General features: G+C 40.2%; 1 protein-coding gene across 4 annotated transcripts in view; it reads left to right on the forward strand.

The window, feature by feature from the left end:
- LARGE1 (LARGE xylosyl- and glucuronyltransferase 1) overlaps positions 1-18,782 on the forward strand; it is a 309,728-nt gene that overhangs the window by 143,656 nt on the left and 147,290 nt on the right. For all 4 annotated transcript variants that reach the window (XR_012995432.1, XR_012995433.1, XM_076338872.1 and 1 more), the window contains 2 exons: positions 9,217-9,518; positions 15,790-15,872. Coding sequence is in view for 2 of the 4 variants with exons in the window: in XM_076338872.1 (XP_076194987.1) it covers positions 9,217-9,518; positions 15,790-15,872 (385 nt within the window). In the remaining 2 variants the exon portion in view is untranslated. The remainder of the gene's footprint in view (positions 1-9,216; positions 9,519-15,789; positions 15,873-18,782) is intronic.

An 18,782-nucleotide genomic window follows, 5' to 3' on the forward strand; every position in this document is an offset into this window, starting at 1 on the left:
ATACCCATTTGGTGTCTGAACATTTGAGTCTTCCAAGCTGTCACATTGGCAGTCTTTACCTGCATGCAAAGCTTTTGAAAAGAAAGAGAATATCCCTCTAGCTTTGTGGAGAAAGAGCATCCTTTTCTCCTCTTTCTCCCCCCCTTCCCCAACTGCTACAGAAGTGGCTTGCCAAAAAATCAGCATCTTTACAGGAATGGGGCTTGGAGAAAATAACAATTCATCAAGAGCACAGATGGCTTATTTAGAATCTAATAGGTATTAAAACATTATTTTCCCCAAGCTTTACTCCTGATATTGATAACGTGTTATCTTTGCCAAGTTCCCCTCTTGATAACGTTATCTTCGTCAAGCCAAGTCCCTGATAAAATCTTACTTTCAGTCAGTGCTTACTCTGATAAGACATTATTTTCTTACATCTCCACTCCCAATGGAAAGGGGGGAAACGTTATTTTTAGTCCTTTTCTTGGAGAGGCATGTATTTTGCCAAGGCAATGCAAATCAGGGAAACGAAGAATGAGAAGACAACAGAAGAAAGAAAAATAAAGCACTTGTATTCTAGACAAGGAAATGAGCAAATCATTTTAAGACTTATGGGCTCTTGTTTTAAATTTGCTAATAAGCTGACATTTATAACATTAGCTAGTAAGCTAATATTTCATTTGAAAAAACAAACTAATAAAAAGAGCCACATCCATTTTCAGGAAAGATGTATGATATGTTTAGATTTTCTTTCCCTCTTTCTTCCTGCATTCTGTTGCTACATGCTTTTTCTTTACCTAGAGCTTTTTACTGTTTGCCATCCCTATTATCCCTGTTAGAAGTACCAGAATTACATTCACTCAGCCAACACATAAACAGCTCTCTGCAGCTATGCAACGTGATGCCATCGTTGACAGTACAATTGCTAACTCTTTCCGAGACACAACCCCTTCCTCATTTTGTGTGCAGAGCAAATGCAGCAATGCGGTGAGTGGTTCTTGGACCACTCCATTTAGTTAATTAAAGAGACTGGAAGGTGTGTCATGAACAAGGCAGGGGAGCGTAGAAAGAAAAGGGACAGCTTTGTAGTTTATGAAGTTGAATCTGCCCTGGAAAATTGTTTCTGTCTCTACCACTGAGTTCATTACATGATGTTCATAAAACAAAGCTATTACAAGTGACTGCTAACTGTTATTTTCCCATTTTCTGGCTTTCCAGCTTGCAGACTCTTGCATTACAGAAATGTTAAGCATATACTGTTGCATATGCAGGTGATGAGGTCTGTCCTCTGAACAAATGAAGTGCAGAAAAGGTGCTTATTTGTGGAAAAGCTATATCAGAACCATCTCAACTGTGCATCCAAACCTGATATTTTCTTTTGGTGTTAATGACTCCAAACTTCTCTGCCCTGCCTGTAAAAAGGGACTTTCTTTACCACCTTTCCCTCAAATAACTTTGAAAAATAAGTCACTGATCACTGTGCCACATTCAGGTATTATAGTGATGATCATCATAGGCCAATGAGGGAATAAATAAGTCTTTTTCAGAGCAGGGTATGTGTGGTCACAAACTGAATGAGGAGCTGAAACAAGCTACTGAACAGCTGTGAGTACCATCCATCCTGTGCACGCAGTGATGCCAAGGAAATAAAGTGGTGATCATGCAATTAATGATCCTGTCATCAGGCACAAGGGAATGACAGCAAAGATTGGACAGGAGACCATCATTCTCACATTTCCAAACTTCTGAGTGTTTGACTTTTGTGTTGGGTTGACCTTGGCTGGACGCCAGGTGCCCACCAAGCTGCTCTATCCCTCCCCCTCCTCAGCTGGACAGGGAAGAGAAAATATAACAAAAGGCTCGTGGGTTGAAATAAGGACAGGGAGACATCATTCACTAATTACCATCACAGGCAAAACAGACTCCACTCAGGGAAATTAATTTAATTTATTGCCAATCAAATCAGAGTAGGGTAATGAGAAATAAAACCACATCTTAAAACACCTTCACCCCACCCCTCCCTTCTTCCCAGGCTCAACTTCACTCCTGATTTCTCTACCTCCTCCCCTCTAGCAGCACAGGGGACGGGGAATGGGAGTTATGGTCAGTTCATCACACATTGTCTCTGCCGATCCTTCCTCCTCACACTCTTCCCCTACTCCAGCATGGGGTCACTCCCATGGGAGACAGTTCTCCACGAACTTCTCCAATGTGGGTCCTTCACATGGGCTGCAGTTCTTCATGAATTGCTCCAGCGTGGGTCCTTTCCATGGGGTGCAGTCCTTCAGGAATGGACTGCTCCAGCGTGGGTCCCCGCAGGGTCACAAGTCCTGCCAGCAAACCTGCTCCAGCGTGGGCTCCTCTTTCCACGGGGCCACAGGTTCTGCCAGGAGCCTGCTCCAGCGCGGGCTTCCCACAAGGTCACAGGCTCCTTTGGGCACATCCACCTGCTCCGGCGTGGGGTCTTCCACGGGCTGCAGGTGGATATCTGCTCCACCGTTAACCTCCATGGGCTGCAGGGGGACAGCCTGCCTCACCATGGTCGTCACCACGGGCTGCAGGGGAATCTCTGCTCTGGTGCCTGGAGCACCTCCTCCCCCTCCTTCACTGACCTTGGTGTCTGCAGAGTTGTTTCTCTCTCATATTCTCCCTCCTCTCTTCTGGCTGCTGTTGCACAACAGTTTTTCCCCCCTTCTTAAATACGTTATCACAGAGGCTCTACCACCATCGCTGATTGGCTCGGCCTTGGCCAGCAGCGGGTCCATCTTGGAGCCGGCTGGCATTGACTCTATCGGACACGGGGGAAGCTTCTAGCAGCTTCTCACAGAAGCCACCTCTGTAGTCCCCCGCTACCAAAGCCTTGCCACGCAAACCCAATACACTTTGCAAACCTGATCTTCTATGGGTGTAGGGTTTTTGTGTATGACAGGTTTAATTTCCGGATCCACTGATTGTAGAGGGCTGTTTTGTTCAATGAAAGGACAGTGGGAGGGCATCTCCCTGTACATGAGCAGCCGGCAATAATGTGATGCTTTAAGTAAGGCTGGCTTGCAGTGGAATTGAATGGTTCAGGTTTGGGTCCAATAAAACATGTTAACATGTGCTTATACCGTTAACAGCAGTGGAAGTGAACACAGACTTAGCACTTAAAGGACATGCTGAAGTGCCTAAGTGCCATTACTATTGCCTAAGCCCAAGACTGATGGTTGATTGGCATCTTGTGTGGAAACAGTCTCTTCTTACCAATGAACATGTAATTCAGCACATATGTTGTCCATGCCAAATCCCGAGAAGGGTTTGTACTTAATACTGATGGGAGCAGCTTTTCTGTCAGAGCTGAGGAAACTTGTTTGGGCAGTGTGGAAAGGCTTGGTTGTCGTTTCTTGTGCTCTCTCTGTCTAGTGGACATCAGCCTTCAGTGTTCTTACTGTGACATGTTTCAATGGCACAACTTTCCATCACTGAAACTTGGAAGCATAAGCTCATAATTGCCTCATGTCACGTTAGAATGAAGAAGTTCTGTGTTCACAGATCTGGAGTAAATTGCTTAGACTATATTCCACTATTAAGATCATTATTTGGGCAAGGTTTTCTACTTCCAGCTGAGATCACACTGCAGTGATTCACAAAGAGGTGTCGGAGAAAAAAATGCCTTGGTGAGTGTGAGAATAGGCACCTTGGGATGCCTTAGCACCTACTCGTGGAGGCATATATCTTAAGTACCAAACTGTTAACAAAAAGGACTTCATTCATAGCTGCCCATATAACCAATACCTACCAGACCATCCAGCTGAGCAGAAGTGCATAGAGTACTAAGGTTTTAGATGATTAAAGCTGAGCTAGAGCTCCAAAAGAAAAGCGATAGTTTATCTGCTTACACAGAGCTTTTATGTCTCCATAGTCCTGACTGCAGTCTTCTTATTTTTCTTTTCCCTTAGGGTCCATGGAGTTCTCTACAATGGTCTTTATGGGGAAAAAAATAATTGTGGAATGAACTTCAAATGATTTTGCTCATGGCCTTAACAGGGGGAAATTTGTGAGGGTGGTTGCCTGCTATCCCAGTTCTTTCTGAAGAATGTTGGCTTTTGGTTAAAACTGTTATACTGCTAGTCCTCAAAGGGTGCACTGATGATGTGAATTTTCAAATGTGAACAAATGTGAAATGGAGGAGTGGTGTTTTCTTGTATCTGTAGTCAGACAGACTGAAACATTGTCTGTGAGCAGCATAACTTCCTCTTATCTCAGAGGCAGCCTAGAGTTCACTGTCATCAGTTAATTCATTATAAAGGCATTACACGCTATTAGGCAGGGGATGAATAATAGCTAAAACACATAGAAGCCTCTAGACCTTGTAAAGATGCCAAAAAAAGAGTAGTTTGCACTTACGATAGCAAAAGAAATGTAAAGAATGAAGGAAAAAAATCCCACAACATGCTACATAAATTTGCCTGCCTCAGATAGTTTTTAACAAAATTTTAAGCATTTGAGTTCAGATCAGGGTCATCTGAGAAACTCAGAATCCCTGCTTCTGCACTTGTCTTCTCCTCTGAATCCAGGGTGAATTTTTCTTTCCTACGCTCTGCTTCTTTCTCCCTTACCCAGCCCTGCAGCTAACCTTTGGCTAAACTGTTTTCTTTGTGGCTCTTGCCCCAGCAAGCTTCCAAAGCCGCCGAGTCCTTTTCAGGACTATCACCTCTCCAAGTTTGATAACTACAAAACTAGGAACTTGGTGTTAATGCTTATCCTTTAGGTTTTGTATGTAAGAAAATTCTGCTGCTTCAGTCCCTCTCCTTTCAAATAAACTACGCTGGATTGCTTTCTATAGGCTTTATTTCTTCCAATGTCTTAAGGTGCTCAGCTTAAGTAAGGTTTAATGAAATCTCTTGCCTTAAATACAGGTGACTCTACATGCAGAAGCATTCAATAATCCATAGAATTCACAACTTGCATATTGTCAAGTTTCCTGAATTGTTGGACCTACTGTGATGATAAGTCATTGACTGCTGTCAACCATTAAATAATTATTCAGGTTTGGGTTTGGGTTTTGTTTTGTGGACAGTGGAATTTTGTAGGTCATTTTTATTTCTTTGGTACAGTTGTATTAGCACAGAAAGTCTGAAGGAAAAGGCTTGACACAGATAGAAAAAAACCTATTAAATCTGAGACTGCCAAGGCCCAAAACCAGAGCAATAACCCCAAATGAAGAATAAAAAATAATAGCTTTATTATTATTTATTGCACCATTCAAAAGTGTACTACTTGCTTCAGAGCACAGCAATGTTCTTGCAGTGTTCCCTGGGAGATCTTTTGTCCCAAAGTCACACAGACCTCATTATGTGTTATGTTATTTTATTTTGATTTAGATTAGATAAGAAGTGCCTAGACATCAGCTCAGAGCACTCTGCCAGTTACTTAAAACTATAAAACTCAAATGCAATGCAATCAGTTTAACTCTTCTACCAAGCTGCACACACAGTCAATCAAATATTAGTGGTCCCTTACATTAGTGCACTTACTCCTTCAAAGATGAGGTGAAACACACAGTCTTTGCATTGCCTTGAAAACTGATAGGAAGCAGATCAGGGTAGCATGTGTTGGTGTTTACCTACAAGGCAGTAGCTCCCAAGAGGCATTTTGCCACGTCTGTATGTTCACTGAAGTAAAAATATCTTCACAGTCCAGTCTGGTAACAGGACTAAATCAAATAGTAGATTGCCACCAGCCTTGCCAACCTCAGATGTGTAAAAATTATGAGCTAGACCATCTCAACATTTATGACAAAAATAATTTGATTTCTGAGTCTTAAGATCAAACTCAGTTCACTTTTGATTTTATACTTTTATTTCAAATGGGTCCTGGAATTGTCACATTGTCATTTGCAGCAGGGAGTTGGGGTGTTACGAATATGCCAAATACATCAAGATACACCTGAGAAGAATCAGCAATGTTAGTAACAAAACGTGACTTGTCCAGCTGTACGAACCCTGAGGAGATCATCCCTGAAAATGTCTCGGACTTAGCACTTTGTAACAAAACATGCATAATTTTTATAGTAAATCAATACATTTCAACTAGTTATATATTTCAGATCAAGAAGTTAGCTGGTTGTAAGATTCCTGACATGATTTCCTTACTGCCCTTTACATACCAGCAGAAATACGTACTACTGAGAAGACAGTAGTGGAGTTTACTGGGATTTAAAGCTAAGGCTGCATAAACACTGAGCTGGTCTCATTAGTTGCTGCAACTTCCAGTCTGAGGCGGTGAGGTGATAATTTCTTTCAATCCCTTTCTCAGACTATGCTGTTTCTTCTAAATATTGTGTAGAAACAGTTCAACTGTTCTCATGAATATAGCTACAATTGTTCAGATGTACAAAATGGTACCTTTTTTGTTAATTTTTAATTTTGGCAAAGCAACATTTATGACCTATTGATTTATGTCCATAGAATAGCTAAAGAGATGTCTAAATTTTTTCTGTATTTTGAAATTTTGATGAATGTTGTTCTGAGATTTACTTCCATACCTTGCTAACTTTTCTGGTAATTATTTGAGAAGGTAGCACAATCCAATGACAAGAATAGGAAGAGATAAGTAACATCTGTGTCATACTGGATATTCACCAAGTAAGGAGTTATGATTGCCAATGAAGTTTTTGGCTAGATTTGAATTGTAATTGTATGTCTGATGATAACTCAGGTTGGTTGTTGTGTGGGTGAGTAGGGGTGCTGTTTTTATCTGATTGTGTCTACACAATACACTCTTGCTGTCTAGTAATAGGAATGCAATATAATTGTCCTGGTTTTGGCTGGGAGAGAGTTAATTTTCTTCCTAGTAGCTGGTACAGTGCTGTGTTTTGGATTTAGGATGAGAACAATGTTGATAACACACCGATGTTTTAGTTGTTGCTAGGTAGTGCTTACACCAGTCAAGGATTTTTCAGCTTCCCGTGCTCCACCGACTGAGAAGGCTGGAGGTGCACAAGAAGCTGGGAAGGGGCACAGCCAGGACAGCTGACCCAAACTGGCCATATTGACATTCCATACCATGTGACATCATGCTCAGTACATAAACTGGGGGAAAGCTGGCCGGGGGGGCCGCTGCTCAGGGACTGGCTGGGCATTGGTTGGCGTGTGGTGAGCAATTGCATTGTGCATCACTTATTTTGTGTGTTCTTTTTTATTATTATTACTATTTTATTTTATTTTATTTCAGTTATTAAACTGTTCTTATCTCAACCCACAAGTTTTCTCACTTCTACTCTTCCGATTCTCTCCCCCATCCCACCGGGGAGGAGTGAGCGAGCGGCTGTGTGGCGCTCAGTTGCCGGCTGAGGTTAAACCACCACAATAATCACATCCAAATGAGTTTTAGTCTTCCTAGCTTGGGTATCAGCAGCTGAGAAATAACACAATTTCAGTTCCATGCCTTCCAAGCTGGATGAAGAAAGATAACTCAGTATTTTATTGCACTTCTAATGGTAGCATGGCTCCGTCCTTAACGTTGACTTTTCTTTATTGTTGCACCCATGATTTTCAGGCTTTCCAAATCTGTCATTTAATTTTTAATAACTATTTGCTTGGGCATTCAAGTTCCAAAATACCAGTGGCCAAACTTCAGAATCTGTCTTGAGACATTTTTCAAGCTCAGATTTATCCATAAGCTTTGCTAATGGTAAAAATAATAAATTAGAAAATTTTTGGAGGAGAAAGTCTGCAAGCAAATGCAAGATATTCTATCCAAATGGTGTATTAAAACCAGGATAGCAATTTATATAGATAACAGGAAGTGTGTACACCTGTATAACTCAACAATGGAAATTAGAATTGAGGTTTTGATTTCTATAGCTGTTTTTTCATGAACTCAGGTTAGAGGACTGCTCACCATTCATGTAAATATGAAACAATGGAAAAGAACAAGCAATGAGCAGGTCTTTATAGCAGGGAGATAATTTTGAGTCGGAGGGTGAGAAATGTACTTGTTAAGGAGAACTGCTAAACAATAACTGCATGATTTCCATTTTCTAAACCACTCAAGCTGGTGTTTGTTTGATAAAGCCAAAGGGACTTTCTGCATTGGAAAAATGATTAAATAGCAAACATTTTTTTAAAAACACGCAGTTAGAAAGTTATTTCAGAGAAATACCTTAGTATAAGATACTCACGTATCTTCACTGTAAAGGAATGTCTTGCTAATTATGACACTGTGGATAACTCTCACTGTCTTGCTTTGTTTCAATTTGATTTCAATTGAACATTTTTGAACAGTAGTTTAGTTTGAGGGTTTTTTACCACCTTTCAAGCATTTGTACTCTGTGTGTGTGTATATATATATGTTATTAAACTTATGTGAAAATATGTCTCCTTTGAAAACACATCAGCTGCATCCCTATTTGCTCCCTTAAAATTTGGTAGCAATAATGTACTGGGAAGTGATGATAGAATGTGTTGCAATTATTGTCTTTGGTTATGGACCTTGGGTTCAGGTTAATTTATCTTTTTTATACTTTATATCTAGCTCATTTTTAAATGTTGTTTTGAACAAAGAAGATAGATACCTTTTGAAAATGTGAAAATGAAGTGTTTCATATTTCTGGAATATAACTTTTCAGTTAAAGGTGTTGAATTGAACCATTTTGCTTTTTTCAAAATTCCCTTGTTATCTTTTTAAGCCAAAATACTTTCCAGAATTTGGCCCACATGTATTGAATGTTTCTGTCCTTCTGAACCTCTTATTTCTAAGCAAGCACATAATACTGTGTTGGTGAATAAAAACCATCTGCTCCTCACATGTGAATCAGCTGGGGCTACTGTTTGGCACAAAATGGTAACCAAAATGCTGTAGCTTGACTGTGGAGGAAATGGGGAATAGGAAAATTATTTTGTCTTGCATAAATTTCTAAAATATATTTAACTATATATTAATTGTCTTTGAATTAAATCCTTCTGTTCTTGACTGTCTTCCCAAACTAGAGACTGGCAGGCAGCCCTATCCAGAACAAAAGAAACACATGCTTATCTTTTAGTGTGGTTTTAAAATTAGTAGGACCTGTAGCTCATAGAACTTCAGCATTTGTCCAAGTTTACCATGCACTTAAGCATTGCCTTGAAGTGCCATGTCTGCATAAAACGTGGCTGTATTTGAAACACATCCCTGCCTTACAATGATGACATTAAAGGAAAACGCAACTTAAAGTATATTCTGACAGAAGTGTTTTGTTTCCTTCTCTTGCAGATGGGAAGCCAGTGTCGCTGTCTCCACTTGAATCCCAGCCCCACAGCCCTCGGTACACGGCGTCGAGCCAGCGGGAGCGCGAGAGCTTGGAAGTCCGCATGCGTGAGGTGGAGGAGGAGAACCGCGTGCTTCGCAAGCAGCTCAGCCTGGCACAGAGTCGCAGCCCCTCGCACCACCGCGGCAATCACTCCAAAACCTACTCCATGGAAGAGGGGACAGGCGACAGCGAGAGCCTGCGGGCTGGCATTGTGGCAGGGAACAGCTCCGAGTGTGGGCAGCAACCAGCAGTGGAAAAATGTGAGGTAAATAAACAAAAGGAACCTGCCAGAAACAAAGCTTGATAGATTTGATCCTTTAAGGACATTGCAGATCCCTATCTCCTTCCCCCTGAAACTTGCTGCTCAGAAACCAGCCTCTTAAAGGACTACTGGGCACAACTTTTTAGATATTTTTTAATTATTCTTTTTTTAAAAACTTTAAAACATTTAGTCATCTGAATATCTTTTGAGTTATTATTTGATCAGAGTTTTTTGTCTTTTTCATTCTTGTGTCCCCAGTCCTGGTGTAAAAATCAAAGCCTTGTTCCAAGCTGACTTCAATACGGCTGTGCTGATAAAGACCTGTGGCAAACTGACCTTGTGTGTTTCTAGATTAAATGAAAGCGCCACAGTGCTTTGAAACGCCTTATTCCTTTGTTTGTGCATCTGTACTAGACCAGTTCAGGGTTTACCGTTAATTAAATTGTGGCTTAGATGCCAGCCTGTGCTTTTGAGTCACTTTCAGGAGTGTATCTGGATGCTACTGTGGAACCACCTGCTTTGTGTGAGCTGTGCACAAGAGGTGTGGTTAGCTGCAGGGAACAGGAGATGTGTTTCTACGAAGGTTTTGGGGGGTTGTTTTGGTTTGGTTTTCCCCATTTTATGCCCGTAGGTTTGTGGATGTCATCCAGCTATTTAGTTGCCAGGTATCTGAACGATGACAGTTCCGAATCTGGATAGATCCAAAACAGAAAGTCTTGCTTAAAGGCCTTGTGCCAATCCCAGCTGGTGAAAATATCAAAAATAATTCCTCCATTTATTTCTACAAGGAGGGTAATACCTTATCACCTTTTATCTTGCTTTCTGCTGCTGGGAAGATAAAAGTTGAAAGAAAATAAGTGGAAGAGAAAAAGAAGTCCTAATTACCTCTTCAGATAAAGTCTATTTAATGGGCAAATATCAAATATAGTTTAAAAATTAATTATTGCTTTCCAGTTGGACATCTTTGTCCATCGGTGTGGAAAAAGGGACGAACATTATTTTAAGGAGAGGGAAAAGGAGGAATCTGTTTTTCATTTTCCCTCCTCCCGATAACGAGGGTCTGATTTTCCTCCCTGTAAGCATTTTGGCATTTCTTTTAACAAGGGAAGGTTCAGGCCATCAATAAGCAAACCTCACTTCTCCCTTATTATCATGCCAAGCAGTGATGAGCTGAATCTCAATTCTTGGTTGTTCAATGTACCAACCAATTTGGGACACAAAAATAGCAGCTTAAAGGAGGAATAGTTTAAGTGGCCTTCCAGTTTATAATGTTTTTTGCCAATAAATTTACTTGCTTAGTGGGGTTTAGCATTGTGCTGGAGGCAATGGTTATATAAAATATGAAACCTCATTTTATTTGCCAACCCCCTATCTCACCGCACACTATTTTGATAACGAAATAGCTTTTTGTTCTTTTTCTTAAGGAATTCACTCAGTAATTCAGTAACAGCAATGGAAGTTAAAATTAAACTTCCTTATTATCAGATTTGCCAGAGGTCTCATCGTTTACCCTATTACTGTAGATTCTGGTTCCATGTTTGTGTGAGTGGTATCTTGACTGCATTCACCCTCTGTTTTCAGTGCTTCAGCGGTGTAAACTAAATCTCTTTTAGCCTCTGACCCTGGAATATATTACAGCTTCAGTCAACAACTTGGGTAGAAAGAGACAGGGGTCCTGAGAAGAAGACTGGGGCTCTGGGGGAGACAAAGAGAGCTAGGAATAGGTTGTTTATTTAATTGAGGCAGTTCTTTGAGATTTACTGAAGCTGACATTTCAGAATCTAATTTGGGATGGTCTTTAGTGATGATTAATACATTTGAAAATGCAGTTACAATGAATGAACGTTAAATATCTGATAAAGCATAATCTGTGTGATAATAATTGTGATCTATATCAAAAAATAGTGGGTTTGTTGCATTCCAGCCACTGCTTCCTACTCTGTTGCATCGCAGGAAGGCTCTTCTGATATTATAAAATGGACGAGCATTATACTGCAAGAAAAAGTCAGAGTTCCAACCAAGGGCCTTCTCTCTGGAGGGAGCAGATCCCTGTCGTGCCTTCCCAGTAGGAGACAATTTTAACACAAACCTTGGAAATATAAGTAAGAGTAATCCTTACACAGACGTAGGCACAAATAACAGGCTTCTGCAGAAGAGCTAGTGGTGATAGAAGCTAACAGAATTATATGACTCTTTCTCATGATGTTATCCCAGTATCTTTCCAGCTTCTGCCTCCATAAACTGGGCATTTAGTTTGAATTAAGTGTGCATTTATAAATATTTTTAAAAGAGATTATATATTAGAAAATGGTTAATGAGCAGTATAGCATTTAGTAGGTTAGCAGGATACTTAACATTTGAAGCATTTTTACAGGCATATTTGTATTGTTACTATTCTCAACGGTGTTGCTCAATAGGGTTAAGTGTGTAGTGCTCCAGAGCCACAAAGAACAGGTCCCCACCAACTTAATCACTGTAAAACACAGGAAAAGCAGATGTTACTTGCCTCTGGGAAACATTTGTAGCTTATTTACATTTTTGTAACATGCTTTTAATATCTCTTAACCACATTCAACAATTATTTATGAAGGATTAAGTAACTGCAATGGAAGGCCTGGCTAGTACTACTGGAAAATTATTGAAGTATGAAATACTTTACCGAAGATTATCTTTAGCTATAAGAACTAATTAGAGTTTGTTAAGCTTGTTATTTCACCATTCCAAAAAGTAGCCTGAGGAGGAAAAAGAATATCTGTTTATCTAGGCACCTTATACTCCTCATCAGTGTGGGATCTAAGGCCCAGTTCTTCATGTGGTTTTGGATATTTTCTTCCCATTAATATTAGCCCAGAATGGACTTACATGAAATACTGCTTTCATGAAATTCTGCTTTCAGAAAGTTTTTCCTGGTCTGTAGTGGCTAAAGTAATAGTTTCTAAACCACGTTAGCATGCACCTTGGATTATTCAAACTCCCTTTCCTAAAGAAGCTTAACTTCCTTAAATGCCTTTCAGTGCCGGGGCCTGAGCGCTCTCTAAACTATTTAAAATCAAAAAGAGTTCTCTTTGTGTCCCTGATCCCCAACCTATAGGAAGAACAGCTTGATTAACTTCCACAGTGTTTTGATTAGCTGTTCATATCATATAAGCAGAGGAAGAGTTAATTGAGTCTGGAAAGCAAGATGTATCATCATTTAATCTGTTGCTGCAGTGAGTTCCATAGTCTAAAAGCAGCTCCAGTGAATGGCCTGTGTCCAGACTTCTTGAAACATCTACTATTGATGAACATGCCTATCATTCAATTTAAAAAGAGCGTTGTAGGAGGATGGACACTGTCAAGGAGCTCAGCTTAGTCCCACAGTGACTTCTGAATATCCAGGCTAGAGTTTGACGACTAGAATTATCATGGATTGTAAAACAGCGAGGAGCAAGTGTAGCATGGAGAGCCTTGGTGTGAGATGTTTGGAGGGACATGTTGAACCAAGCAGAGAGGCTGCCACATGTTGTGGAAGTTGGAACATTCTTGGCTTATCTGGCTTCACTTCTAGGTGTTAGCTGCAGTCATCGAGTCTGGAGGTTGTGTTAATCACAGTGGCCAGTTCTGGTGGGATGGGGATACAATCTTCTAGCCATCTGCAGGCAGAAAATGAGGAGTTAGAGAAAGCTGTGATGCTGCCAACCAGTTTCATAATCTGGGAGTTGATGCTTACAGTAGTATACAGAGGAGGATGCCAGTTATTTGAAGTGCTTCCTTCTTCCAGCCACTATTGCCCTGTCTTGCCAGGATTTGGCTACAGCCAGTTGCTCTCTATCCAAACATGTATTTGGAACAAGCATGGAGAAAACTGGAAATAAAACTTCCTTTGTTAGGATGCAAACATCTGCAGACAGTTCAGGTTGTTGAGCTCATGTTGACTTACCAATTTTCCCACTATTTTGTTTAACAGTTAAACAATGAGGGAGAGGAAAGTGAATCAAGAAAAGGAGAAACAGACTGAGTCTTGCAGCATGCTGCAAGCAAAAACTTTGGAAAAAAAGGACTAAGTTTCTATTCTCTCTGAGGATTATTGCTCTTTCCTGTAGCTGATCGCAGGCAGCAATAGAAGAGATAAATAGTATCAAACACCACAGAGAGGCTGAGCAGAAGGTATATGGATGCCTGTGTCTCTGAACTGGAGAAGGATATTCAGAAGAGCAGCAAGTGCTGTCTTCTCACTGTGCCTTGGCTGAAACAGCATGCAAGACAACAGCACCTGCTAAAAGACACCAAGGAAAGCATACTTTTAATTTTGAAACAAAGTGATTTAGGAAAAGGAGAACAGATGCGGGAAGTCCTTGACAGAATCAACTCTGATTTTGTGGGGATTTGAAAGGTGGAGAGAGAGGCTGTGAGGAGAGCTTTTCTGATAAGTAGATGTAGTATAAAGTGATGTTGACAGTGATATGACAGCGCTATTCTGTCAAAACCCATAAAATGTTTGTGTCTGGTCCAGTGTCTTCAGGTGAAGTGTTTAAAGCAGGCCTAAAACTGTTCTCAGTTAATTTGATTTTAATTGGCATTGAAGGGAAGGCTCTTAGGTCTTCCAAAAGCCTGAGAAGGACCAGGTGGCAACCAGAGAGGAGGCAGTGCATGCAGTGTCAGGAATCTGTGCACACACAGGAACCCATGCCCATGAGTATGGTACAAACCACTGCTGCAATAAAAGTTGTCAATAAGCAGCCTCTGTTCTCCCGTATTGTTATCACAAGAGAGAAACACAATCAATTTTTGCAAAGTGCTGAGCATGCTCAACTCCCATTGACTTTAACAGAAATTTAAAGTGCTGAATACCTCACAGAGCTGTTGCCAAAGTGTACTGCAGTATCTTTTCTTTTCTCACACCTCTCTGGACAGACAGTTGCCTTATTAATTCAAGTCCTCTTAAAACCTCAGATCTTCAATGTGCCTCAGCTTGTGAGGCATACTGGGGCTGGAGGCAGCTGCGATGTTCATGTGGGGGTTGCACAATGGCACAGTCACTTGGCAATTATATGATTCAAATTGTGCCCTGTACCAGGCGGTATTAATGGATGGGGCTATGGACCTTTTAGACGTGCCCAACACATGCCACCTCTTGTGTAAATCTGCTTCTGTTACAAGCCAGACTTTGGGAATCTATGACTATGTGAGGAGGCAGAATTCCTCATTTGTTCTCTGCGTAGTGGGCTTTCTGTGGAAAATGAGAGCTGTGTGTGTGAGAAACCAGCTAAACAAGCTTCAAATGGAAGCCAAATGAGGCTTCCCTGCAGTTTCACAGCTGTGTCCCCAGTCGCAGCTTTGTGCTGCCAGCCAGCATGGTGAACTCTCCTTCATTTCTGTGACCACTAAGAAAAATATGGAAGCTGGAGTCAAAACTTGCTAAGATTAATTTTCTTTTGTCCCCAGGGAATAGCAATGGCTAATTTTAAAACCAGAGAAGAATAACATAACAGCATTTTTCAAATTATTACTTGCTTCCTTAATAATAATGACTAGTAGCACCTTTTCAATTTTCCCTTTCCTCTTGAAGGGATGAGTAAACTGCCTCATATTAAAAGGGCAGTAAGAAGGCACAGAATAAGTGATAGTTTACCAAGGTGCTGGAGTGAGGAGAATGTGTGGGGGAGGGTTGCATTTAACTTCACTTTAACACTGCCCAGTACAGCCCATACTGTGGTATTCATAGGCAGGGAAGCGACCGCGTGCCTTCACAGCTTGTGTCCTATCTTATCACTGGGATGCATCCAGCCCCTGGCAAACTGGTTGTCCCACTCATGCTCACCCATCAGAGCTTGCTCTCCCTCTCCTTAGTAGCTGTCCTTAAGATGGAAATAATGCAAAATTTCTAAGAGCATATCTGCTTCTAATTATCAGACACAATTTTAAACTTCAGTTCAGAAGGTTGAAGTGTCTGCATGTTTGCATACTCAGAATTTTGTGTGCTGCTAAATGGGTATGTGTGTGTGTACACATGCGCACACATATGCTCTTAGCTAATAAATGCAATTCTGTTCAGATATCTGATGTAATTTAGGGATAGTAATGACTTTGGAATGATGATGGTGTTATAACTCAATTAAGATGTTTTTAACAAACTGCCTCAAGTGGGCTGCAAACAGCTGCAAAATGCCCACTCAAATCTTTAACAATCACTGCACTAAATAATAGCACTGTCATGTATGTGCTCTCCTTAATGAAAGATAGAACACAGGAGCAGGCTTTAATTTTTGTTCTTTTTGTTCCTTTTCTCCCACAGACCATCCACGTTGCCATTGTTTGTGCAGGGTACAATGCCAGTCGGGATGTTGTCACACTTGTCAAGTCTGTCTTATTTCACAGGTAAAGGTAGCTTTCTTCTCTCGTATATTGTATATCTGATCATGGCTAAATAAGCTCTTTTTACATTTACTCTCTTACTTCAAAAGAAAGTCAGATTCCCTTCCCTGGTTGCTTTTCCTTTGGAAGGAAGGAAGCATGAAATTTATGACCACCACAAATAGATTCATCTGTGTAAAGATTTCTGCAGTGAATTAGAGGGATCAGAGATCCACCTGCTACTCCTGTTGCATTGTGGGAATAGTGACAGTATCCATCTGTACTGTAAAGCATCTGCACACTCCTGAATGTTGTAAAATAGTAATAATAGTAATAACAGCATTGTATTCATTTAGCCTATTTCTGGTATCAGTTTATGGCACAGGTGTAGATGGTAATTTAAAAGCCATACACATAAATACACACTGGTTACTTGACTATCCCAGCTTCCCATTTGGACATTTATTTTTCAAAGTAAACCTGTTACTACTGTCAGTATTATTTCATTAAAGTCAGATCATTTATTCTGGCTTTGGAAGAGCTACTTGCAGCCCCACAGAAGGCTTTGCAACCTGGTTTTAGCACATGGAGCATAGTTAGATCCCAAAATCGAGAGGCATGTACAATGAAGACAAAACAACCAATTCCCTTAATAAACAGCAGCTCCAGAAAAAGAGAAATGGTATTAAACTGTGTGTGGGCATATGAGTATATCCCTTGTCCAGTTTAGTAATGTCTCTCAGATGTTTTCCAACGGTGTTGCAGAAAGTGGATCAAAATAGCGACCTGAGAGACTAATCAGATTGATTGACTCAAACAGGACAAGAAGACTAGTAAAACATGCATAGAGTATAAAGAGTTTACTAAGGAGGTAGTTTCAATACGCTGCTTTATATTGAACGATATTTTATACCAGGTAGGATGACTATTGTTCATGTCATGCTAATATCTTCTTATAGCTAGCTGGAGTGGGGAATTCCAGTCCCCCACCTTGCCCCTTATGTTTACCTCCAATCCTCTGCTGGAACAGTCTTAGTAATCACTCCCTTACAATGGCTTTAGTACACCATTTTAACCATTACCCATTTTTGGTAAGCTTCATAAAAGAATGTAAATTCTCACCTTGTACAATGTGGAAAAAGTCTCAGTAAATATTGTTTAAGATGTCGGCTAGAGTGCAGGTGGAGAGGGGGAATTCTCCAAAATATGAGAGCAACTTTCACTATCAACACATAGCCTTTGCAAGTCTTTCCAGAGTAGCATGTTCATGTTAAATGAGGGCTAGGAGCAGGAAAAACAATGCTAAAATAAACATAACAAAAGCAAAACAACAGTAAAAATCTGTATCATGCTCTGTGCAGAATTTTTCTGAATGTTAAAATCCTGTTAAATTTTAAAACTATATCTATTTGCAATTAGACTTCTGAATTATTCAGTGTAAACTGGCTTTATATTGCAAAGATGTGGGGTGTTTTGCCTATTTTGATTGCTGTTTCTAAGGTATTTCTTGCAAATACGCATTTTTATGGTGACATGAGTTATCCTAGTGGTTAGCTTCTCAGCGTTTTTCTCTCCTAGTACTTGCATCCATTTTGAGAAGACTACTATTCTGTAGGTTTCTAAATGTGCTGTAAATAATAGGATTCTCACAGCTCAAAGGTTTATACAGTCTCTTTCTGTGTTACTTAAAGGAAATGTCCCCATTTTACATAAGCCACTCATCTGAACAATTAGCAAACTTATAAACAATTCTGCCATATAATGGCAGAATTATGTAATTTGGAAATATATTTAATTAAAAATATGAAACCAAAACAAAGGGAAGTAACATTGGTATTTCTAAGTCTGGTGAATTCTGCCCTTGTCAAGAACATTTTTGCTGTTTGGCTAGCAGTACTGCTCATCTCAAAGGATTTGTCTAGCTCAGCAGAGGTGATCAAGATAAAGTCCAGTATAGCTAATGAAACTTTAGTACAGTTAGTTACATTCAAGATAACCTATCTTGCTTGTTTGTTCAAAACGTACTTAAAGACAAATCTAAGTCCATTCCTGCCTAGAACTAGCTTTTCTCACTAGGCATTAAATTGTTCGCTAGAAAGGGAATATGTTCTCAAAGAAGAGACAGAGCTTCTTACAGACATTTCTTCCTTATCTTCTAGAAAACACAGGCTTCTTAAGCATCTATTGATGCTATGGCTACATGTGCAGAGGTCCATGCCTCAGAAACACTCCTTTCTTGGTTCTTTATCTTTGGAGTGGCAATGGTGAAGAAGGCTGGAGAATAAACAACAAACAAACAACAAACTCAGCTGAAAATTGATTTAGAACCAAGATTCCTTGCACTGGTTGCCATGTGCAAACAATGTTATCTTGGAGACTGGTATGCACTTCAAAAATTATGATGATTGGAAAGAAGGCTTCTTTTATTTGCTAGGATCTACTTAATTGTAGGAAGGAAGGATGGAGACAGGTCATGATACTGCATTAGGAGGAATGAGTTAGGAGAGTTGGGAGGTGGTTGGTTCAGATGGTGGATGCTTCATGATATCAGTAGCAAGTTCACCATCTGACTTGAGGGTCATCAGTGAAAACACACATGGAAATGTGTCTTCTTCTAACCCCTAGATGTGCACCAGGGAATGCATCCTAGCTGACATTGTCCAGTAAGCCAAGCAAAACAGACATTCGAAAGGACTGTATGTTTCCAGTGTAGAAGAAGTTTGCTTTTTCTATCCTAATCTCTAAAGTTAGACTACTGGTCCTTCATTTGTAGTATCACCACATTCAATCTCAAATATAGTTTTGCAAGAACAGAATGAACATGCCTCCAAACGTATTGTCAAAGAGATTTTTTTTTCCTTTTTTGAAGTTTCTGATGATCAGTGTTCAACCAAACCTGATATAGCAAGTGCAGAATTTGCCTGTAACAAGAGT

The sequence above is a fragment of the Aptenodytes patagonicus genome, chromosome 1, assembly GCF_965638725.1.
Source record: "Aptenodytes patagonicus chromosome 1, bAptPat1.pri.cur, whole genome shotgun sequence".
In the NCBI taxonomy this organism is placed as follows: domain Eukaryota; kingdom Metazoa; phylum Chordata; class Aves; order Sphenisciformes; family Spheniscidae; genus Aptenodytes; species Aptenodytes patagonicus.